We start from the raw sequence: 25863 nt of genomic DNA on the forward strand, positions 1-25863 counted from the left end.
TTCCGATTTCTATATCTGCAATATTTAATTAAACGACATTACATTGCGTTATATCCTTACTCTTTTCGTAAACGTTTCCTTTACTTAATCGTAAATACGGTCATGTATTATCTCGATATGAAGGATAAAGAGGATGCTATCGTTTTCACTATGATGATTGGGAATAAAGAGGAATAAGGAGAGACAGATTGGTGCGAAGGTTTTATGTATATCAAGATTATATAAAACTGATAAAAAAAAAACTCGAAATTCGTATTGCGTCGAAAGAATTCTTTATGTTTCGCCCAGGCTGGAAATTCTATTGCGAGCGCAAAATTAGTTTTCTTCTAACTTGAGAGCGAACTTGTAATATCGATCGCGTAGACAATCGATGTATGCCTAGAAAAAGAAAGACACTAACAAGTATATTTTGCATAATTAAATCTTCCTAAAAAAAAATTGCGAATTTATCGCAGTAAAATTGAAACAATTGCAGCGAGTTACATTTCCTCTCTTTCGGCTTTCGTTTATGTTCTACCAGTTTCTACGATACAAAATACAATTGATTAATTAATTAATTAATTAATTTGTTAACCTACCTACTATATACACATATCACTATGTGCGTATGCATGGATGGACCGGCGCGTGTAAGCGTCATGTATCTGTATATGATTCTGCATACGTACATAAATTTAGATATCCTCGGACGTTGCGAGAAACGTCCGCAAAATGTCACATTTTTTTTTGCCGCAAGTGCAATGACTTACAATGCAAAAGACTCTCCCGTTCGTTGATTCTTGCAATTAACATAATATCAATATATAGTCGCGGCGATAAGAATTATTATTGGAATAATAATCACATACACAGACACGACGTACAAGCACATAAAAAATAAAATCAATCGAATTGAATCAGTTGTACGTTGATCGTTCTCGATTCTTCTTTTCCGCGTGCGTTTATTAAATAAAAATGATTGCAAATTGTTCGAGTTTCGATGCGCCGTGATTTGCCATCCTTCGTTGCCTTCGACTACGCGGGTGCTAACACTAGAACGGCTAAATTTATCAAGTATTATATTATCAAGTAAATCGTTTTTACAGAAAATGTCACGATTATTTAGTTTATATTTTTTTTTTCACTATTTCACACAGTAAGATGCAATAATAATTTTAATTATTACTAAAAAAAATCGCTTATCAAGCATGATAAAAAATAATACGTATTTGAAAAATATAGTCTTTATTCTTTTCAAAAGTGATATATTGTATTCCAGAAAGGTTTAGAATTCAGTCGTCCTAATGTCAACCCTCTCACTTCCAAATACATACCACTAAATATTGAGAAAGATGTTTAAATATTCTCTTAATTATATATAGCTTTCAATAATTTAGTTGAGTATGATATTTAAATTTTTTTTTTTTGAGAAATTACTTTATAAATTCTTAATTCGTTGCTATTCGATTATATTGGGCATCAAGAGAGTCGAATCGTAAAATATATATATTTATATTAATTTTTCTTAAATATTCTTGAGAGATACGTCTCGTTATCGAATCTTGTAGGATCGAACGGACTAAACACTTCTACAAAACGTAATTTATTATAATATATTTGCGAAGTGGATTCGTCGAGAATAGCACCTCGCAAATTTGCAGCGGCGCGAATTTTCGCGCCGATACTCGCCGCTGCTCTCTCGATTTTATTTCATTCCAACGCCTCGCGAAAACTGCCTCGCGCGAGAACTGCCCTCCTAAAAACTGATTCGCCAAACTTGTTAATTTCGCGAAGGCCGCCGGGCGAAAAGGGAAAAGCGGCGCGATGGCGGCGGCTCCGGGGAAATCTGCAAACTCGCGCGTTAGAGAAAACTCGAGGCGGATGCACGCGGACGCGAAACTTTCGCGAGACGATCCTGTTATTGTTTCCGAAACGTTCCTCCGACCGGAGCTCGCGTGCCGAAGGCCGGGGCGATATTACACGATATTACACGGTATTTCAGATCGTTGCCGTTCGCGAAGATCGCGTTCTATTTCCGGAAAGCTTCCCGTCCGCCTTTCCCGAGACGCTCTTACACAAGTACGATATAGTATTATGTTATGCTAACCCACGTTTATTCCTAGATATCTTCGTTTATATATATATATATATATATATATATATATATATATATATATATATATATGAAATAATTATTTCATGAAACGGGGCGTGTTTGATAGAAGTATCTGAATTTTTGTGTGACTGCTAGAAACGTTTTTCTATGAAGTAATCACGTTGCGAGATTATCCCTGCAGCGCGAGAATCGAGACGAAGAATAAACCGAGTATGCTACATTCTGGGTTGCTCAATGACGACATTTTGATGGCCCAAAGAAATCAACGATAACAGTCCGCATGACGCAAAAACCGGTTATTGATGGTCATTCGAGTGATAAGTCTCTCAGCTTTCGCATAATGTATCGAAAGTGTCATCAATCGTTATATATTATATCATCTCGTCGTAATGTCGAATCGACATTTTCGTACAACTAATATCAAATATATAATAAAAAAATAAAAATCATTCAAAGCTAAAGTCCAATAGACTATTTCATAAAGTTCGACAAATTGTCAACCATCAACAATTAATAAACGTTGGCAATTCTTTTTTTTTTTAATTAATTTTAATAAGCGCGATTATATAATTTTCGAACTGAACAATAAACATGTCAAAAATTGTTATAAAACAGTTGTCATAAAATAGATATATACACAATAATTTAACTGTCACAGGAATTTATCAATTTATCACGAAGAGATACACAGATTTTATAAATTATATAACTCGAGATAAGCCGAAACAAGAAGATACTCGTATATAAAATATGCGAAAAAATATATTGTAATATAATTTTACACAATTTTGACAGTCGCATGTTTGCAAATCCATCTACTTCTATCAAAAAGACATATATCCTGCTCTCTATAAGTTAATCATAATTAATCATCACGTTTTATCATCGTTGCTATTATAGTTATCTGACTTAGGAATTTACAATCTCCCTCTCGATACTTTTTTTTAGACCTTTATATCGCTCACGATCCCTAAAAATCTATTTCTCTACGTGTGCAGTATTCTAAATTAAATTTTTCTTTGTCGCCACGTTTCGCCACATGTCGATATTTTACTGTTGATCATTGCATCCCTTCGTTTTTCTGCCACCCCATCGCTACAAAATATATGTCTAAAATCTTTGTCGTTTTCGATTTCCCGTTTTTTTTCTCTCGCTGCTTGTCAGTATTGAGTTTTCATAAAATTCACTGAACGATCTTTATGTTCGTCTGTCGCAAACTATTCGGCAAAATATCAAGCACACGGAATTAAACGCCATCGATTGATTTTACATCGATGTGAACCGCGTCCGAAACTGCATTGTTCGCTAATCATCGACTATAGTTACGCTAATCTCAATGCTATCGTCTCTAACGCTAAGCTACATATCTCCCCTCGTGATCGAACACGTGACATTAGCGTAATCAAGTGAGCGTATAGAAATATATACCGCTTTGTAATCCTAAAACTAGATATTCTCAAAGTTTCTCTCTCGTCATAGTCCTCTCATGCTCGTCATTTTGTGTGTTGACAAAATAAATGTCCGATTTCCAGCCTAGGATTCATCAATACCATCGCCATTCGATCGCGACCGAACGTAAGCCATCCGGCTCGCGTAATCAGATCACCTTCCGCGCGGCGTAAATTACTGTAATTAGCGACGTGCGTCTAACCCGTTTGCGAAATCAGGATATTCCCGGTGTCCGCTGCAATTTCATCCGTTGTCATCGTTACGCTCTAATCACCACGAGCGTTCCATTACGTCCCGGTTGATTAATCCACCCGACGCTACATTCACGTGAGAAAAAAATAGAGAGAAGGAAAAAAAGACGTAAAAAAAAAAAAAAAAAAAAAAAAAAAAAAAAAAAAAAACGAAAAGAATTGACGCGTCGGCGTTGATCTATCAGGTCGAACAATCGCACGTCGCCGATATTCTCTCGGCGTCGAGAGTTGATCTAGTAATACGCGTGAACGTAAATGAGATTATGAATGGGATGATGATGGGCATGGGGATTGTGCAGGGGGGTGCACAGGGACGTCGTGGTGATGGTGGTGGGGGACGACGGATGATTGACAGATTGCATCGTGGATACGGGCGACACCTGATTGGGGGGACCGGCCGGCACTTGGTACACGGTATTGGGCGCGGCCATCGGGCACCTTGAGGCCCCGGCTGCGCCGTGTTGGGCCCCATGCTGTTGTTGTTGTTGTTGTTGCTGTTGTTGTTGTTGTTGTTGAATGTAGTTTGGTGGTAGACATACCTCGAGGCGATCGGTACGTGGCATCTTCTGCGGCATCGCCACCGTCTGCGGCACCACGCCGAGCGGACTTCCGACGCCCGTTGGGTCCGCCGGGCCCATTATCGCCGGCATTATCGGGCTGGGCGCGAAGTACGGGCTGTACGTGTTGCCAACCTGCGGCATACCGGTCAGGTACGGATTCGTCGCCTGCGAAAACACACCCGGAAGATATCCAGGTAACACGGATTAGAACACACCTGTCCTCATGTTTTCCATTTGTCGACGCACGCGATTTTTCTCGAAACCGTTTTAAAGACCCGCATATTTATATTATATTTTTATACCGTATACAGAGTACTTGGTAATGAGTAGTTGCAATGGAAAGTAATCGACTTCTTCTTGTAAAACGTCAGTCGATTTGCGAAAATAACTTTCTTACGCAAATATGTCCCGTTTTATTAAATATTTACAATAAAATTTTTGCTAAGCATAAAAATAGAAGAATTAATTTTTAAGTATAAAATACGCTTTATTTTACTAATAATAATGTTTAAATATTCATATGAATGCTGCCAAATATTATATTGCATAACATTCGGAAACACGCATGTAATTGAGAAATAACTATATTCACAAGTCTAGAATCGTGACTGTTTTACATATTATCGTTGTAAATGTTGTCTCAACAAATATACATTTCACAAGTTTGACGAGAATTATGATTGACTGCGTAGTAAAGTTTAATTGCAAATAATTTAAGAACGCAGTCGTTTCCAAGAAAAAGTTTTTCTCGCAAAAATCAACTTGCTTTAAGGCAAACAGTCTACTTCTTTCACGAGAAGTTAGCATTTACGCTGCCAATTACCAAATTCTTTGTATATTCTTTGTAATATACTATTTCTGATTCAAGTAAATACTATTTTAAGATACATTAAGGCTTCGTGAACAGCGCTCTCTTAGATATTTATTAATTTTAAGATGTTTAATATGTATGCTCTAATTTGTGAGATTTAGATTGTAAAGTAATTGCTTCAGTTTCAAATAAAAAACCAATTATTTGAAATTATAAAAAAATTGCAAATTAATATAACTAAAAAAAAAATCAATAATTTGGAAATAAATTTATTCAACTATACTTATTCAAAATCACTAACTTTGAGTAAATAATATATAGTAAGTATTCAAATACAATAAATAATCTTTCATAGAAAACTCGATTGAACTAATCACAGATTGTAAAGAGATATAAGATATCACATTTATTTCGAATTTAAAGAAATAAAAATGAAAAAATATTAGTACTTAAATATTTTTTTTTTTCTCTACAAGCAAATTTAATTAAATATTTTTCAAGATTAATGTAATATCTTAAATAGAAAATTCTCTTGAAATAAAGTGCATAATATTTGCATAATAAAATACATGCACTATTTATTCAAAATTATATCAATTATAAGTAAATAAAAACGTTCCTTTAATCCAGACGAACAATGACTTTTGAAAAAGTTATCCACGCGAAGAATCGTTAACCCAAGCTGGGTGAATTTAAAAAACAAGTCTTTAAATGCCAAAGGCGAGAAGTGAAAGAAAAGTCATCTCGTTTGCGGACTTCGCGAAGCCTTAATCGCCTTTTTTCCCTTTTCCCATACCCTCCCCTTTGCTTTTAATGACAAGCGTACACGTTCCCACACGAAGCGTTTGGTTTTGTAGCGAGAGTTGGCTCCCAGAAACGAAGGCAGGTAATTTCAAGCGCATCCGAACGAATGGATCGTTCTTCTCAAAAGCTTCTAATATCCTGGGAGCTTTCGTCATTGTAATGAAGTTTTCGGATACGTGACTAGGTAATTGTCGGAAAATACTTTAATTCAATAATATTTATAATTAAACATTAGCATTATTATTTTTCGAAATGTCAGACAACAAAAGTTTAATTCTTGACATAATATTATCATAAGAACAATAATCTTTTCAAATCCGAGATTACCACGCTTCGTATCCTTTTTCTTCTCTGACTGTTATATTGTTGATTTCACATTTTTGTGATATTAAAATTTAACAATTTTTTTCTTATATATACTTATTTACTCTCTCCTCTTTGTGTGATATCGGACATAAATAAAATATTTCAAAAAGAGAAACATATTCATCGCTGTCATAGCTACAAAAACCCGCAGATATTTTACTTGGCCGTAAAACTTCATGCTTTTCTCGTCTACAGGAAAACTTTGAGAAAACACGTACAAACAAAAATATCCTTTCTTCAATAAACAAACAAAACATCTTATAAAGCATGCAAATAAAAGTTACTTAATTTTACTATGCGGCGCGTTCTTAAAATAAGTTTAAGCTTTCGTACGAACGCTTACCAATTACAGGCGCATCGCTCGAATGACTACAGTGGACGTAAAATTTAGATATTTAGAATAAAAAAAACTCATATTCTGTAAAACATATATATAATATTGCAAACTATGAATAAATACCATCCATTTTGTGACACAGATTTATAAACGGCGAGGTATCTTTACGTCCACCTCTAGTCAGCGTGGCGTTAAATTAACTAAAAATTAGTGGAAGCCAACCAAAACCAGGAGTTACCATAAAGGCGTGGGTAGCGAGAAGTTGCTGCTGGATTTGCTGTTGAAGGTGATGGTGTGGTGCCGGAGGTGCTGGTGCCTCCTGTTCACCAATGACGTAATTGGAGAACACACCAACAATCAACCACAACCACGTGAGCCACAGCGGCAAACATAAGGGACAGACAGGCAGTCATAGTATAGGGTTCAATATCACGTAGCAACGACTATGAATGTATGTCATGAGTAAAAAGAGAACGTTAATAACGAGTTTCAATTTTAATTATTGCATCGCTAATTAAAAAAAGAAAAAAGAAAGAATTGACGATCTCGTGCGTGCGCGAGAACGCTTCATTGATTTAAAGACGCATGACAGGAACAGAAGAGTTCGGAAAAGAAATAAACGTGGAAAAGTTCCGTCGTTCGTCGAAGATTTATTTGGGTCGCTCGAAATGAACCCGAGCAACTCACGCGATATCGCGTGAAATTCTGACGAGTCGACGAAACTTTGCCGCGCCCAAATATTATCGTTCGAAACTTTGATATTGTGCTTTTCCCGTAATTAACTAGCTTCCCGTCGAATGACAAATATGAACAATACTAGGAATGTTCGCGATGAGAATCTAGTGTGTCCACTCTCCAATCTGTGTGTTTCGTGAGCCTTTTGCAAGTTATCTGATGACTTTAGAACTCACTTAAAGGTCTATAAATCAAAAGCAAGTGTTTATTGTACATTGAATATTTCGAGCAAATTTAGATATTTGTAATTCAAAAACAATTTAAACGTATTCCAAGTGATTTAGAGGAATAATAATAAAAATAAATATATTTATATTGCAAATTTTACAGAAAAATTTCAAGAAAGGCATGATATAAAATAATGAGATTAAAAACTATTGGTTTGCATTAAAGTTACATTAAAAAGATTCGATTCTGCAAATTGACTGTCTATCGAAATACGTGATTAAGTCAGGTTTCTTTAGGAAAAATAGGGATGACACTGACCAAGAACATGCGACGTGCTAAACTTTTTAATTCTGAAAAACTTTATCTCTCGGTGCAATGTCCGCAAGAAGGAACGCAGGTAAAATATGGACGGCGAAGTGCTGCGCTTGTACCTTGAGAATTCTACTGGGAAAGCTTGCAAAGTGTTTCAGTTTAAATGCGTACGCAAAACGCAGCTTCTATAATACATCTAGCTTCAAGTTTCATGATACTGATACTGTGATAGTGTGATAAGAAAGCACCGCACCGTCGACAATCTACGCAGCGTCGCTTACGGGAAAAAAAAGATAATCTAGTAGTAAACCCTCGGGACTAAACACAGACAAAAATCAAAATCTTACGATCGTGGTAAAAGTGTGTGAATGTGTGAATAGCAAAAGACGTGGTGCAACGATCGTGTTAATTTGTTGGACATACCACTGCGGGTACCTGGCCGGGCACGAGGGGTTGACCCGGCGTAAGGCCCTGCTGGATCTGCTGCATCAGCGCGTTTTTCAGCGCTAGGTGGTTGCGCCCATTTATAAGGAGTTGGTCCTTTAGATGCTGCGGAGGATGGAAATACTTGCAAGGTGGCTTCTCCCGATTACATCGACCCTGAAACAAAAAATGCAGAACGTGTTTAAATATGTTCTAGCAACAGATAAACATTTATTGTTGATATAAAAATATATATGCATATATAAGAAAAAAAAATCCAAGGCACAAAAAGCTGTAGTTTCTATTTAATATAGCTCAAAAGTTTGTGATCGGATTATTATATTTTTAAACCGTCTAATATATATATATATATATATATATATATATATATATATATATATATATATACATCCGTTAACACATTAAATTATTCGTAATAACATTATTATAACACCCGTATTACACGTCAGAATCTTATCACGCACATCCTCATTATAGACAATCAAATAAAATTAAAATAAATTAATTAAAATTATTTTTCTAATCAGTGTTATTCAATAAATCGAATTGTCAAGTGAGTTTAAACGCAGGACATCGCTAAATTTCTTCCTAATTTGCATTTACAAAATAATTCAAAATCAAAGTATTATTTCCAGTAAATAATTAATATAAACTGTATGGCGACTATAAATGTATTATATTAATAATCACACTGAACAGAGAGATTGCAGAATATAATCCTAACTATTCAGTACCGTCGTGGTCAAAATAATCGATGAGATATCTGATATTCATATCATTCACGGTGCTATAACAATAGGGCGAGAGACACTAATTAATCGACAGCAACATATTACTCTTACAAATAAATAGGAATGTACGTATATATATCTAGTCTAAAATTTATTTAGAAACGTATACTCGTAAATGATTCATGATATAACTAAATTTCACCTCCATATCGAATTCTCCTTTACTTTGTTTCTCCCTTGCCCGGCCTCCCCTTCTCGTAATTTGGGACAAAGTGTAACGCGGTTTACGGGATAGTTGCGGGTGCAAGACTGGAATACGCAAGCGGCACGAAGGCAGGAAAGTGGAAGCAGAGTACCATCGAGCCGGTTGGTAAGAGGTTCATGGAGCAGAGAAACGGAAGGTAGAAAGGGAAGAAGTGGCGGAAGGTTAAGATAGGTGGGCACGAACCGGTGTGTCGTGCGATGCTACTAATTAGACCTTAACAATATTAGTTTCATGTAAGATGTCTATATAAATCTGACAGGATAACCAGCTGCCCGCGTGCTTTCTTACGGAGATCCGGTGGCTTTCAGTAATAGCAACTTGAGAGCCGTAAACTCCGTCAGAAGTAGAGGCGCGTTTACGCAGTAGCCGAAGAGAAGTGATAGGAGGTTCCCTTGGCGTTGATGGCGATGGCAAGACAAGAGTTCAAATATCGCCTAATTAAGCACATTCGAGAGTTTCGAGGAATAATGTGTAGGTAGTCCGCCACGAGAAAGTTTTGATCCATTGAGAGGAAACGCTCCGCCCTCTTCATCGTCTTCGCCACCATCGTCGTCGTCGTCGTCGTCGTCGTCGTCGTCATCGTCGTCGTCGTCGTCGTTCTCGGCTTCGTCGCGTACCACGACATTTGACCTCTCGTTGACACGGGACGGTTCAAGTTCGACTAATTGCAGGAGACAAGATTCTAGTTGGAGCGCATGCTCGTGTACGACGCGTGTCGTGGATTCGTCGGGGGCTTTGGAACCGATAACGTTTGTTTCTGTCTCTTTACGGCTCACTGCTCTTGTATATCTTGTTTCGACGTTAATGAAAAACTAGCCGGAACAGTCCTTTGAGCTAACAATGTGATTCGTAAAGTTTCTTTCGTTCTCTCTACAAACTTGGTACGTATTGAAAATCCGTTAGAAATAATTTTAAATAGTTTAAATAATTTAAAAAATTCAATAAAAAAGAAAACAAAGAGAAAATATCAATAAACAGAGATGATAAATAATGTTTCATAAAATTAAATACTTCGAGAAGAGTTGAGAAAATTGTTTCTCAGCCTTACATTATTATCACTTTATTTTGATATAAATCAATGGAAAAATATTTCTTCGATGTAAATTGTCAAATCGACAAGAGTATCATAACGATGCAAATAAATATAGTTTTGGAATGCTTACGTATATTCTAAATGGTTCTAACTGGTGGGAATAATATTAAAGTTGATTTAAAGGGTCTACTGATAAGAGATAGCATTCTCGGAAGAGCCGCGCAAAATGTTCCCCTCTAATTTTAATGAAACTTTAATGATATTTAGAGGATCTCCGAAGACGGGTACCCTCGTAAATCTCATACATAATGATGTAATATCTCACAGATCTTCTAACGACCGAATTGTTTCATCCTTAGACCGACTTCATTTTAATGTCGACAAATCTATATTAGGTACTTCAGATAACCGTTTTCGAAAATCTTCAGATTAGCACATCTATTATTATTGTATTTTTCAGATATTGGATTTTACTTTTCTTGAAAATTGATTTTCAATCTCGTATCATGTGTGAAAAGTTTGCTATTATAATTACATAAAAATATAAATGATTTCGGTCAATTTTTAGTTGTATTTACTTATACTATACATTTATAAAAAAATTATGTATCTATTTATTTATAATATTACGTCAACTATAATAAAAGCTTTAATTTTATATTTTTAGATTCTATAATTAAAAAATATGCACATACTTGAAAATGTAGGATAATAAACTGCGTTTAAAGTTTTCAGAAAGATTATTTTACAATAATAATAAATCCGGCAAAAAATATACCATCTGATAGTTTATGCAATCGTTATATAAAACTCAGTAATTGTAGAGTTAATGATCCGTGATAAATTTTAAATCTTCAGATAAAACTGCTATTCCAACAACATATTTGACATTTCGAACTGGTAATGTAAATTACGATATTCGTGCTTGTATGCTGTTAAAAAATTTATTACATATGGAAAATTATCGCAGAGATTCTATCGGGGAAGCTATTTTTCTGGTTTCTGAAACGTAAACGGATATAAATCACCAGTGTATAAACCTGTCACGAGATAATAATAAGTAATATTCGATTTCATGTTTATCCGTTTAGACGAATAGTCTAAACGGATTAAAAGAGGCTTTAGTATTTTTACATTGCCGATCTGGCAAGATGGAATTAACCTTATTACGTCGTAAGACAACGTGATAACTTCTGAGTCACGTAGTAATAAGACCTACTCGTTTTAAGATTAATCTCGTACAATCTAGGCAAACATGGTTTAACTCTGTCGTCATACTTTGATATTTCAATTAACAAAATCTCGTACTTTGGTATTAAACCAATAAAACACGTAACCAATTATTTACTTTTTTAATTCTTTTTCTTTTTTTCGAATTAAATTGTCTTAACAAAGCTATTTTAAGCAGATGAAAAAAATGATCAATATCGATAGATATATGCATCACTTGCATTCTTATATATTATTCCAAAATATTTCTTGTTTAATAAGAAATATAAAAATTAAGATAATTATTGTCAGAAAAATTAGCGATATTTTTTAAACATAGTTTGTAAGAAAAACGAGTAAATCATATTATTGAAATTTTTATATTAAATTTGGAATAGTAATAGAAATTTATATTTACAATATATTTACTTTATTTTATATATATTTATCAAAGAAACTAAAATAATCAAATGATTAATTATCACATGTCAATGATTTATATTACATCGATTAATTAATAATAACCATATTATGTATAGTCAATTAATGTCATGTGAAATTAATGTGTTACTATTTGTGTTATTGAATTATTAATTTGTGTATAAATAAAAGTATCTTATACGTGTTCAAACTCTCTATTATTTAGTATCCACATATATTCATGGGAAATCGGAACATTTACACAATTGACCGTGATATGTAGCACAGATCAAGTTATATTTTTCGTTTAACCAGCTATAAAATACAAAGTTGAGAAAAATATAAAGCTGAAAAGATAAGAGGCGAAAGAAGTCTAGTCGATACACGCAGGCAATAAATAATCTTTAGCTTGCTCGTTTCTTGATAATTCATTGGCGCGAAACGAGCAGGTGTGTTAAAATAAAAAAAAAATGCTCTTAGTCGTCTCGCGTACGAGCACACAACGAAAAAACCTCTGTGCCTTCATTGTTTCGGCCTTCCGGCATTACAAAAGAAATACCAGTGGATGGAGGCGGTCGGAGGCTCTAGACCGACTCAATTACAGTCGCTGAGCGACGCGATAATTGGGATCAAGATTGATTGTCTTCCTTCCTTTCGCGCTGACCTCCTACGAATACAAGAATACTCGAAGAATGTGCATTTCCTTTTTTCCTGTCTCACCTAAATAAAGCAGAGACCCTAGTACGAAAGACAAAATACAATTCGCCCGAATAAAATGCGGCTCTAATAAAACTTATACTTATTTTGCGATTAATTTTAACACGAAATAAATCTTAATATTTTTAAAGAAAAAAATTGTAATAATTACAGTAGCATGCAACAACATTTCAGAAAATCAATCTATGCCAGGGATTTTAGGTCACTAAAAAAAAAAAAAAAAAAAACTATAAATATCGATTTAAAAATAAATTAAAATATATCTTTTAAATTATTCAATTTGCTTTACAATTATATCATAAAGTCAAAAATATTCTTTGATTAAACACTATCTATGATAGCGGATTTTTTATTATATTATTATTATATTTGAAAAAAAAAAAACGCAAAATACAGTCCATACAATTATTTATTAATCGTCATCTATTTGATCCAGGTCACATGAAAAATATTATCGATATCAAAATTACAGCTAAAAATTATGAAAATCACCCAAGTAGTGAAAAGTACGACAGTAAACCACGAATAATAATTCGGAGTAGAAAGCATCTCGAATCGTTTTTCTCAACCAGCTGGTTGAAAAAAAAAACCTATGCCCAAAGATACTCGCGAAAATGACTCGACGACGAGACATAAGAAAGGAAAAAAGCAAGAGAGTGGTGAGAGACAAGCATGCTCACTTCATAGTGGCGGGAAGTCGATGTCTAGCAACCTTTTTCACCTCGATAAAGCCCTGTCGTCGAAGGTGGCCGACGAACACGATCCTTCAGACCCGAGCTAACCCCGTTTTATAACCTCTCACCCATCTCTCACCGTTGTCCCCTTTTCTCCTATCGCGCGTACGGGAACAGACCGAGAGGGAAGGAACGCGTTTTCACTGTTGAAACGAGCATCGCAGACAAGACGACAGAGGAAAAACTATGTGCGAAAAATGGAAAGAGAGAGAGGGAGAGAAAAAGAGAAGTTAGGTGAATGGGGAAAGGGGCAGGGGGATGTGAGAGGATGTCGACGGGGCACACATTCGTCGAGCTGTTGCTTGCAAGGGCTGCAGGGTGAGCGAAATTACTAGGATTTGCGCGTAGATTTGCATATCGATTTTCCTGGCGCGGCGGAACAGTGTCGTATGGCGGCGTGCGCGCCGGCACACAATTTGCCTTAATTTCGCCGTGGGAGGTATCTACCAACATTAGCTCGGTGTGGCTAAAGCTTAAGCGCGACCGTTTCACGGGACGGTGATGCCGTTTCGGATCACGCGGCTTGAAATTACCGGCGGTAACACCCGGTAAAAATCGGGGAAGAAACGCCCGTCTACGTGGCGTTAAGAAGATGGGATTTTTTTCGCAAGGAAAACGCAGCGTCGGATATGTTACCATCTAAATTTCTCTGCCGCCATGATCTCTCCAAAGAGAGATGTACATTTTCTTGCAAGCTTGGATAATATTAATGCTGTAATAAAATATAATTATTATTATTTTTTATTAATCTAATATAATATATTTAAGTCATTTTATTTAAAAAACAAGTTTTCTCAAAGATTTATTATCTTTCTAGATTTTTTTTCTTCATAATTTTTAATTTTCTTTCTTCAAATATTTATATATTTTTTATATAGTTGATATTTAATATTAATTATATATAAAAGATAATGATAGGGATGTAAATATTTGTATTTTTTTAATATGAATATATATAAAAAATAATAAAGTGATGGAAGTATTAAAAATTAAATAATTAATTACAATCATTGAATAATTGAGAGTGGATTATATGACATATCAATTTTATCATTGGAAAATACTGTATGATGAAATTCATTATTTCAATTCATTATATAATTATTATTATAATTATTATAATTCCAAATAAACGCGCATTTCACGTCAGAATAAATACAAACAATTTAATGAAAAAGTAATTAAAAGAGATTAACTAGCGAAATGTCTTTGTCGATTAATTTTGGAAAATGATTGCGTCGTGTATAGAGTAAACTAATTCTGTACAAGACATCTTAACTGTTCTGCAATACCCTTTCACAGCATCCAATAATCGGATCAACGGACGAAGGGACATCGACGAAGAAGATATCGGGATGGAACGTAACCGGCGGATATTGGCGCGATGATAGGCCAGATTGAGAGGAACTTTGTTATCTGGATTACTTGGGGGATGGAAAAACATGGCGTTGCTCCCTGATCGAATTTACAGTATCTATATGTATACGTGTATAACGTGAAAAGACACTATGCAGATGACCACCCTTCGAGAATAACCACGAAAGCTTCTTTCATTCCTTTTGTATTGCGCGATTTTATTTATGAATATTACACATTGGACATCGAATGCATACGTAATATTATCATATTGCGTAAAACACAATTGCAATGCTGGCAACGTTGTAACATATGAAAAGACTGCATCGACACAAGAATAATTTAGCACGTCAAATCGAAGAGATTAATCCTTCTATTAAAACTAAAATTGAGCAACTTATATTGTATATAGATTTGTATATTAAGGATAATCAATTTGACTTTTATAAATAATGCTACGCTTTTATTATACAGTTATATTGACGGTAAAATCATCTAATGTGCATCGAAAATGATACGATAAATAAACATAAATATATTTATATATTTTGGTAAATAATAAACTTCAAAAGATTTTTGTTTAGCTTCTTTCGTGTTATGTAATCTCGTAGTCTGAGTTATATGTATATCGTACAGCAACGTTTCATCCCAAACCCTCTAAGAATTCGGGATGGCTGAGAACTAGACGGGAACTAAAAGGCCCTGCATCAGAATTCGCGAGTAGAGAAACCGCCAGCGAGAGCCGATTGCGGTTTTCGTAAAAAAAAAAGGCTCGGTGTGCAAGTTTTAGCGGGTATTCGTATTGCGGCGAAGATAGACAACAGTTGCATATCTACGTCGCTTTTGCGGGGGAGGCGAAGAAGAAGAGAAAGAGAGAAAGGTAAAGAACGAAAAGAGCCGGATGTGACGGAAAAGAGATCGAACAAAGTGGACTTGCATATGTGCTCTTTCTCTCGGATTTGAGATCTTTGCGGTCGCGACTCAAGCTCGCTGGGTTTGAAACCCGTCCTCAACCGCTCGTTCAATGCCCCCTATTTGACGAGAACCCCCTCCCACCTTATCCTCCCCCTTAACGTTCCCTGACCCATCCTTACGGACGATGTGCTTTAGCTAAGACAAGCCGGCCGGTTAATTCGAAAAGTGGCGAGCTCTCTTTCTCCATCTCTCTGCGTTTCTTCGCGAGGATGTTACGCTCTCTCCTCTGATCCTCATCGGATATCCACCGTCTCGGAGAACCATCCGGATGTTGGGGGGAAAGCCGGACCAAATGACATTAGGAGTCCCGTTTCATTACGGCGACGGACGTGAAAGCACAGCTGAGTCAGTGGCTATACTCCCGGTGTGTAAAAGGCAGTCCGTTTTCTTCTCCCTTTGTTTTTTACTCCGTCACTTCACCCTCTTTCTCTCCTCCTGCTTTTCCTGTAGATCTTTATAGTGCTACGGAACAATTTTCTTTTTGTTTGAGCATTTTCATTATATTTTTCTTCGCTGTTGATCTCGATGTTTGTACCGGATGAAAGGTAAATGGAAGATGGTATCGTCTTTTTCTCGAAATACCATTGAAATCACACTACAAAATGTTTTAAAACGTATAGAGTCTTTGAAGTACCGTACTACTTTCTTTAAATTACAGATAAAACAAGTTGTAAAAAATAGCAACTTTTTCAATGTGATAGAAACAATTGCAAGAGAGATATTTATAAATAAAAATTATAAATATTTAAAAAAGTAGCCTAAAAAAAGTTGTCGAAAAATTTTAAAATTATTAAAGAACATAAGATTTTAAAAGATTAGAAATAATCGAGATTCTTTTAATTAATTTCATAATTGTGTATGTCATATAATTCTAATAGAAAGTTGCCAACTTAGTTTATCTGTAATATCAAAGTATAATACATAATCAGAGTACGCAGAGAGAAATATTTGAAATTACGTAAGATAGGCAAGATTTTTTTTTAACACAAAAAAGCATCAAATTAATATGAAACTGCCCCGGCTGACACTTTTGCACTCGTTTAATTTAACGTTGTCCGCGCGCCTCGCGATTTGTGCGGCGATATTTCGCAGTCACAAAGTTCTATTTTCGAGACACGGCACGACAGTTAACGACGTGGAATTATTAACGGCACTCGCGCTCGCTTTCGTAAACGACGGCGAAACGCCTCCTCGGCTAAATTGGTGGACAACGCAACGTGAGCGAGCGTCTTCAACGCGGATAAATTTCACCGACGTCGACGACCAATGTCGTTTCGCGCAGCGGCGCTTTCACACGGTACATATTAATGCGTAAAAGTTAATCCCGACACCACCCGGACCAGAGCGATCCCTTATGTAGATCACGAACTCTATTAGGTCGAGTAGTAGTCTCGACGTCGTCTATATTAGTTCCAGGTCTCCTTAGAACGCGACGTTCGCACAGCTCTGACGCAATTCTTCGAAGAACTTGTACACCTCGCACGTATGCCCGTCACCGTCGGTTGGTATTACATGTAAGACATGGTAATGGAGATACTCGATTGGCATATTGAAGTGTACCACAGAGAACGGAGTTGTGATGTAAGACGGATGCTTATCTAATCTACTTAGCGGTGGTATCGAGCGCGAGCTCTGCATTCCAAGTATTTGTAAATTATTACTCCGTTGTTGTGTCTCTCAATCGTGAAATAAATTTTTAAAAAGTTATTACAATTGTTACAATTTTTATCATCATTGCGTGTACTTCTCATTAAGCTATTCCGAGAATCATTATTGCTTCGAATAATTGCTTTACAATTATTACATTTTCATGACAATATTTTATTCTCTTAGAATCATTTTTCTCGCAACGCATTTTAGTTGTATCTTGAATCGTGAATAAGAGAGTTAATTATTGCAAAAATATGAACAATCTTGAAATTACGATAAATTCTCGCAGTAAACTGTTTTGTAATTTAAATATGTATACAAAAAAGGGAGAAACATATATATTTTATAAGAGATATCTTTATATAAATTATAAAGCGTCATTGATTGTTACAATATATTAAAATATTGGTTTATTATTTTGATATTAGTTAATCCAATTGAAAATAATTAAATTATGTAACCGTGTAATTTAGCGCGCCACAATATATGACAGGTAATTTCGCCGTTTCGACACGTGGATATTGATGCGCGATTATAAATACTAATTAAGAGCGCAAGTGAATCTTGATGGACAGACAGCTGTTGCGACTGGAATTGCATTGAAAACGTCATTCGGAGAATAGAATCGATAGGAAGAATGTATGCGCATATGTATCTTGCGTTATGTGCATCACGTGTATGGGTGTAATTGAAACTCGAACGCGAAAATGTAGAAATCACACAGATTCTCGAAAACGAGTTCGCGCTTTGTACAGGAAGCAAAATTCGATCAATGATTTTTTATGCGCATAATCGGATTCTCCTATGGTGTTGGTGTGCACTAATATTTACAATTTACTATCGCGTTACCATATCGAGAGGACCGGGTGGATGTAGATCAAACATTTCGAAATGATTTTTATTTTTCTGTTTGTACACGTCGAGTAAGTTCGTGCGACAGCAAATAATGACTGATACGAAATTTAAAATATTTGAAAATATCAATATTGTACGTGCGTATAATATTCGAACCAGATAAATCTGTAATTATATATATATATATATACATATATATGATCAAATTAGAGAAAACCCAATATAGAGTTTATTTTAAAATACACACGCGTCTATTAATATCTATTAAATTATATATATATATATATATATATATATATATATATATATATATATAAATTATTAATTTAAATCGCAACATTGAGATATTTATGTTCAAATTCAATAAATTTTTTATCTCTCTCATCAAAATTCTGCTATAATATAAAACAATAAAATAAAACATATGTATAGATATACATATCTGTATCATTTATTAACGCTTAATGATTTTAAGTTATGCTATCATAGAATTATATTCTAACATAACTATACATTCATATATATATATATATATATATTTTTGCTAGCAAAATTAAAGTACCATTTAATGATACCAACATTTCCTTTCCCCTGCATTAATCGCACAATGAATTTACTCACGCCGTCACGATGGTACTCACTTCCTGCTATCTACGATGTTGTGCAATGATTGTCGTTAGATCGACGATTTAACAAGACATTTCTCCGAGTTGTGAGTTATCGTTTAATGAACGCCTCTTCGACTTTGGGGCGCTGAAGTGCTCTAGACTCTAGTGCAGCGTGCGGAGCCGGTCTTACCACTCTTGAGCTAAGGGCTGCTAACCCCCGATTTTCCCATCCTCTCCGCTCTCTTTCCTTCATGGTTTCCATCGCACTTTTGCTTTCTCTTTCTCTCTCTCTCTCTTTCTTTCTAAATCTTCATACCACTGGGCTTTCCTTGTTCCTGCTCACACTCACGCCAACTTTACCCGTTAACCGAGCTTGAGGAATTACGACAATTTGCAGAAGAGAAAGAGAAAGCAGCCGAGAAACTGGTAGAATCGGGTAGAGAAAGAAATAGACGGAATAGACTAGGAGGAAAAGAGGGTGTTCACAAGTTCGACTTTTTAGCTGTTTGATTCGTCAGCACAATTAAACGAATTAATAGGCGCCCCTTCGCTCATTCAGCTGCTTCTTTCTCTCTATTCTCGTAGAAGCATTTAATCTACCCCCTGACTACGATTTCTTTTCTCAACATCCGCGGTGGAAAATTACAGTTTGTAAAATACTCTGATTACCGGCACTGCTAGTAATTACTTGCATATCAAAGAAAGTCCGACTATCATTTTAAAAATCTCTGGATTTATCTGATAGAATTTAATGATTTATAATTCATTATATAAATACGACTCATTTCTCTATACTGTATAATGTATAATATAAAATTATAAATAATTTTATTTCATTGTAATAATGAATAATTCATCAATTAATTTTTAAAATTTTATTCTAGTCTCTTTATATTTAATCTGAAATAGAGCATTTTTATAAAATGTATATTAAAAAAATGTCACTTATCCCCAAAATAAAATCTTGATTATTGTTGAAAATTACGATACATCTCTGCTTCGACAACAAGTAACACGAGAGTTGGTCTCTGACAGAATAACAGTTTGGAGAATTAAACAGACAGATCAAAGAGAGTTCGACCGTGATTCACGTGGAAGGAACTTTAGAGCGAGAGAGGAGAAGAGAGAAGAGAGAAGAGGAGAAAGTGGGGGCCAGTTCAAAGGCGAAGAAAATTTTCCGAGTCCTAAGTGATAGAAAAAAAAAAAAGAGGTGTGAAACGTGGCGTGTGCCATACTCGTTTTTCTGTATCGCTCTGCTTCCACCGTTCCTCCCTCTTTTTCCGCTCTCCCTCGTTCTCTCACCCTTACCGCCCACATCCCCGATTCTTTCTTCCGTCATCCATCGTGCTAAGAGTCTTGAACATCAAAGGCTTTGCGCGTGGCTCAGTCCCGCGTACACGATAAAATAGACACGATGTACCAAAGGCAAGCCACTAAGCCACCCCGCCCTCCTGAAAGCCCTGATTCAAATCGGGCTCGGCGTGACACGATAATTATTGCCCGTCCTCCTTGTACCTCTTCGGTACCCCTTCTCGTGAGAGTAAATTTGTCGCTGACTCTTGTGCGACAACTGCACGTAATCATGCGGAACATTGCGGCAAATAAGATATCTTTGTAAGCAGAATCTTTAGATAGAATTCCTTACGTCATTTACGTATACATAAAAATTACTTTGTTAGAAGTTGTGTATATATAGCATTTGTAACAAGAAAAATTAATCAAATTTTGTAAATACATTCATTCTTTTAACAAAAAAAATTGTATGTGGAAATTTTAATAATTTTAATATTTTTTTTCAGGAAAGAAAAAATTTCTTATATTTTCGAATTCTATTACGGAAATTCAATTACGCGCGAAATAATGGAAGTTTTTATTTTATGTAAAAAATGTGGTATGTAAAAGAAAAACAAAAAAAAATTAAATACTAATGAGAATAATGAAAACTTTTATTTCACATAATAAATGTGATGAAAAAAAAAAAAAAGCGCGTGAATATAATGATGTGTACTTGAATGCGCAAAATATTTTAGTATACGAAATAAAAAAATTATTGTGCTATTAGCAAATTAGATTTCAAAATAAATGTGACGAGAGCAAAGGTAAACAAAGTGGCATAACCACTTTTGGCTATTATCAGGGCCATTAATCGATAATGGAACGCATTACATGTGGCGTTACACGGGCGTAATAAAATTTTATAACGTATATTCTCCACACATATATCGAATTGTACCGCGTGATCGACACGTCCCATACGGCGCAATGTAATTTCGGGTCGTTGCACATAGCGCTTACGCCCAAAACATGCTCGGGCCGTATACATTTATAAATTCGCGACGTGAGCGCGGCATAATGTCGCCTAATATGCATGTAAATCACAGCGGTGTGAGTAGAAAACCGCCGTTGCGGTTCAATCTCGAGTTGTGCGCGCAACTCGCGCAGTTCGCTTACAAATTCATGTGATTTTCTACGGTGATTACCGGTGATGCCTCCCCTGCGAATCGGTGGCCTATCATTTTTTTTTTTTTTTTTTTTTTTTATCGACGTCTCCCTTCGCGCGGATTACACGACTCTCTTCCTCTCTCTCTTCCTCTCGCAGCGAGGAGTTAAATATTTAACATCCCGTTTCGCGTCGTCCCAGCTCGCGGCCATCGCACGAAACCGCGACGGCGGTCGGCGCGGAATTATCGCGTTAAACAATCGCGGCGATCGACATTGTTGCATCCGCCGTTTCGAGGGAGGAGCGGTACACGCCTCGAGCAATCGGCCGAACGCGAATTTTCGAATCTATCGGATCTACGTTCCTCTGCCAGCGTTTAGAGGCGCATTACATACGTTTGGCTGGCTTCATATCGGCCCTCGCTACGGTACATTGATTTAATCCCAGGTTCTATATAGAGTTGCGCGCGGCCGTGCGGCTATATCGCGTCGAGAACGATGGGGGAGAAAAAAAGCGATTTCACCAATGTTCGTTATTCGCTTTCGATCTGGATTACCTGACCGAAGCGGATAAATCTAGCGACAAATCGCGAATAATGAGCGCGATGAGAATAATCGAACTTCTCCGTTTCGGTAAAATTATATGGGTCCGACACGCGACCGTTAACCTTAATTTCTTTGGCGATAAGAATTATTTTTAAAATTTACGAAAATAAAAAAATATAAAAGCAAAATGAAAATTTAACGAGCAAACACTGACTAAAATAGCTTAACTAACAAAAGCTAAATTTATGAGCTTGGTCCCTCTTGCATATATAATTATTCAATAATTCTCTTAAATTTATACTATTATATAGTTGATATTATTAGTTTATATTATTATCTATTCTTAAATAAATTCTTTACGTGTGTAGCTCTTTTCTCTCTCTTTCTATATCATATTTATATGTCAATTATATATATACATATATATTGTATCATAGTTATTGTCAAAAGAAAGGCTACAAAATATTTTTGTTAGTAACAACTATTGCAATATTTTTTATGATAAAAGATTATTATGTAATTTATTCGTGACATTCTCTAACTCGATAAATTATATTAATTGCGAAAGTAAATTTTGTTCTGTTGTATAGAAAAAGACAAATTATTTAAAACATTTCAACTATTCAATAAAGTTTTGTTTATTGTTACTTGAATCAGGTGTAAATTAAATAAATTTTTTTCGACTACAAAACAAAGGTTGTTGAAAAATGATGACTGTTCAAAATTTAATCACGACACTTGACATTGTGGTATGCGACTTTTTGGGGCGTAGTGTAAAATACGCAAAAAATTTTCAAATATACAGAAAACTGTAACGCGTGGCCATTCACGCGTGACCATCCACGCATGGCAAATAAAAATTTATAAAAGTGTAATTGGACACCGCAAAACTGCGGCTTTTGTATCGCGATCGTGATATTTTCGCTATCATCGCACATAAAACGAGTCGTTTTCAGTAAAAAGTGAAATTTAAATATCATGTCGATCTCTTGATTCTTAAAAACTGAATTATTTCGATAACTATTAGGAATCGCTTTTATGATATTTATTCATTAAACACTTGGGGTTCTGGAAAAATATCGCAGTTAGTATCTTAAAATAGCATTTGAGTGGATCTTATCAATCGCAAAAACGTTGCATTCTCTAGAACAAAAGTGAAAACTAACGAGATTGCGAAAAATTGACGAATCACCAGAATGTTTTTTATTTTCAAAATACATTGAGGAAATCGCAGTCTTGTCATCTTACATATAAAAACTAGTGATAGGTGAACGTTCATTATCCTAATTTTTACAAAGTATTGCATATAATCGTTTTAATATTTTAGTGTGAAATGCTTGTAAATATTTATTGAATTCATAAATTTTCAAAAGAGAGAGAGAGAGAGAGAGAGAGAGAGAGAGAGAGAGAGAGACAGAGAAAAAAATCTGAATTTTTTTAAGTCTTTTAATAGAGAAGAATGATAATAAAATATATGTTAATTATGCTGTACTAAAAGTGTTTTAAAAAAACTCAATTTTTTAATTTTAAAATGCTAAATTGGTTAACCATCTTTTCATAGAATATCAAATATTATTATTAAATGAGATTATTATTAAAAAGATTATAATAATCTCTTTTAAAGAGAGAAAGAGAGAGAGAGAGAGAAACATGTAAAGGTTAAAACATTCAATTAAGTGTGTCCTCATTACATACTCGTGTCTTAATAGACACGTCATGCGGTCGAGGATTTAAAGTTCGCGGTTTACATCAATGTGTAAACGGTTTATGAGACAATGCTGCATTAACGATTTCCGCGAAGCCGATCTGTTACGGTAACGGATATACTACAGTAATAACCCGAAGCAATGATGATGGAGTTCATCACCTGGTCACCAGCTGTTGTCCACCGCTCGCTGCCTCGCCCGGATAAATGCATACATCGCAAATAGCCGACCGAATTTCTGAAAGTTTAAGTACCCCGAGCTGTATTCTCGGAGTCCCTTATACACCAAATTCTACTTCTCCGAGATTCGAAGAGCCACGTCAAAGAAATATATAACGATGTAAGTATACGACAGCATGGATTTAATATCATTTTAATATCATTTTAACGCTCCGGAGAGAAAATGTTATTGTCAATAATTATTCATAAAAATGAAAATGTGCATTTTGATTCGATTCGGTTATCAATACTAAATACTGCGGAAATAAAACTCTGAAGAAGGAAATAAATAATACTCTGACAATGAGAGAAACTGAATATCGAAAGAGAACACATTTAAGTATATACACGTGCATTCCAAATTCCAACCGAAGTAATTGTGATTTTAATAGGGATTGTTCCTCCATGAAGCTCCGGTATCCATCTTCATGAGGAGCGTAGAAGGCCGCGTGTGAATGTACAACAAACCTGCCAGGTCGGCCATGCGTAAAACAGCACTTTTGCATATCAAATTCGCGCTGTGTGCGACTCGCGGCTCATTCTCAGTTCCCTATTCATACGCTGCAACACACAACAGAAACAGCGAGAGCAAGCCATTCGCCGACGTGAAATACGGAACAATCGCGGCCTCCTGCCTCCGAGAGAGCTCCAGGTGCATGGCCACCTGCTGCTGTTCCTGCTCCTGCTCTGCCACCGCCGCCCACCGCCACCGTCGTTACCCTCGAAATTCGCGATTCGCAAGACAGGCGAAACATTGCCGGCCGGAAGCCGCGACGAAGAGGGGTCCTAGACAATGCAGCCCCGTTTCCGGGAGTCGGCACGACTGCTTTAACACGCCCTGCTTTCGCCGAGCAAAGAGACAACCCGGCCGTGCCGGAGATTTATTCGAACGAGCGCGAGAGCGTCGGCAATCGGCCGGGCAATATGTTCTTGAAATGTAAATGTTGGATTAAATGCGCCGAAAGTCTGAAAGACACGGCAGATTTCCAAATATGCTCGTTGTTTCACCGAGGGAATTTCTGCAAAGGACGTATTTCCACAAAACTAGACGTCTCCTCAAAAAATACAGAATAATTTCAAATAATATGTAAAATAGTTTTACACATACTCGTATGTACATATATATAAAAAAAGAGAAATAATATAAAATTATTAAAATTGAGTACAATCATAAAATATTATTTACTAAACAAGTTCTCAACTTAATGACTCTACATTTAACACTTGAATTGTAAATAATCGTAATTTAAATAATAAGATATGCAAAAAAAAAATTCACAGAACATAACAAATTATATTAAAATTAAGTAGAATTATAATTTCTATTAAAATAATATATTTACAACAAAATTATATAATTTAATTGGAAGAAACATTGAAAATTCGGATTTCTTACAGATTTTTAATTCTAACGTTATATTACTCGAAAACTGGAAAAATCTCAATGATGAACACAAAATGTCGACAAAGAACCTATCTTTTTGAAGAGAGAAATAATAACAAATAGGATCATCTCGTGACGCGCACGAAAATTATAACGGAAAGCAGAGCATGTGATCACGCAAAAACATATACAGCTGGAGAAATCGGGCGACTAAAAATGTATCGCCGGCTGTGCGAGATAAGCTCTCCTCCACCATTCGGCGGACCCGGCCGTAAGTCATGCCGTGGCGTCATCGCATCGTAAAATATTTTCAATTCCTCGAAAATAACTCCGGTATTCGCAGCACGCGTGGCATCGTCCTGGATACACTTTGTTCGCGTTTTATTCATGGCATCGTAAATCACCCGTCTCCCTTCTCCGCTCCGCGACACGGTCCCCCTTCACTCCCCTTCCCATCCCCCCCCCCCCACCCCAGCCCCTCGTCTTCCTTCGGAAATTCCCCCCTGCAGCAACGCAACTGCGTTACCATGTAAATGTTGCGCAATTAGTCATGGAAACTTTGTCACGTGTAAGTTACGAGACGCCGGGGCCGTTCTTCAAATTTACGGGAGTTTCCGGAAAGTACTTGAAAATAAGGGAGGAGGAGCCCCCGCTAAAACGAGGTTAAGCGACGACGAGGCGTCGC

At 35.9% G+C, this 25863-nt stretch overlaps 1 protein-coding gene across 18 annotated transcripts in view; it reads right to left on the bottom strand.

Annotated features, from left to right (window-relative positions):
* Positions 1-25863, bottom strand: part of LOC140664093 (protein muscleblind) — a 378997-nt gene that overhangs the window by 41647 nt on the left and 311487 nt on the right. For 9 of the 18 annotated variants that reach the window (XR_012046388.1, XM_072888827.1, XM_072888826.1 and 6 more), the window contains 3 exons: positions 8312-8488; positions 6912-6992; positions 4335-4520 (listed from right to left, as the gene is read on the bottom strand). Coding sequence is in view for 14 of the 18 variants with exons in the window: in XM_072888827.1 (XP_072744928.1) it covers positions 4335-4520; positions 6912-6992; positions 8312-8488 (444 nt within the window). In the remaining 4 variants the exon portion in view is untranslated. Of the gene's footprint in view, positions 1-4334; positions 4521-6911; positions 6993-8311; positions 8489-16730; positions 17646-25863 lie in introns of those variants that run through there. The other 9 variants (XM_072888838.1, XM_072888837.1, XM_072888831.1 and 6 more) reach the window with 6 other exon arrangements.

The sequence above is a fragment of the Anoplolepis gracilipes genome, chromosome 3, assembly GCF_047496725.1.
Source record: "Anoplolepis gracilipes chromosome 3, ASM4749672v1, whole genome shotgun sequence".
Lineage (NCBI taxonomy): Eukaryota > Metazoa > Arthropoda > Insecta > Hymenoptera > Formicidae > Anoplolepis > Anoplolepis gracilipes.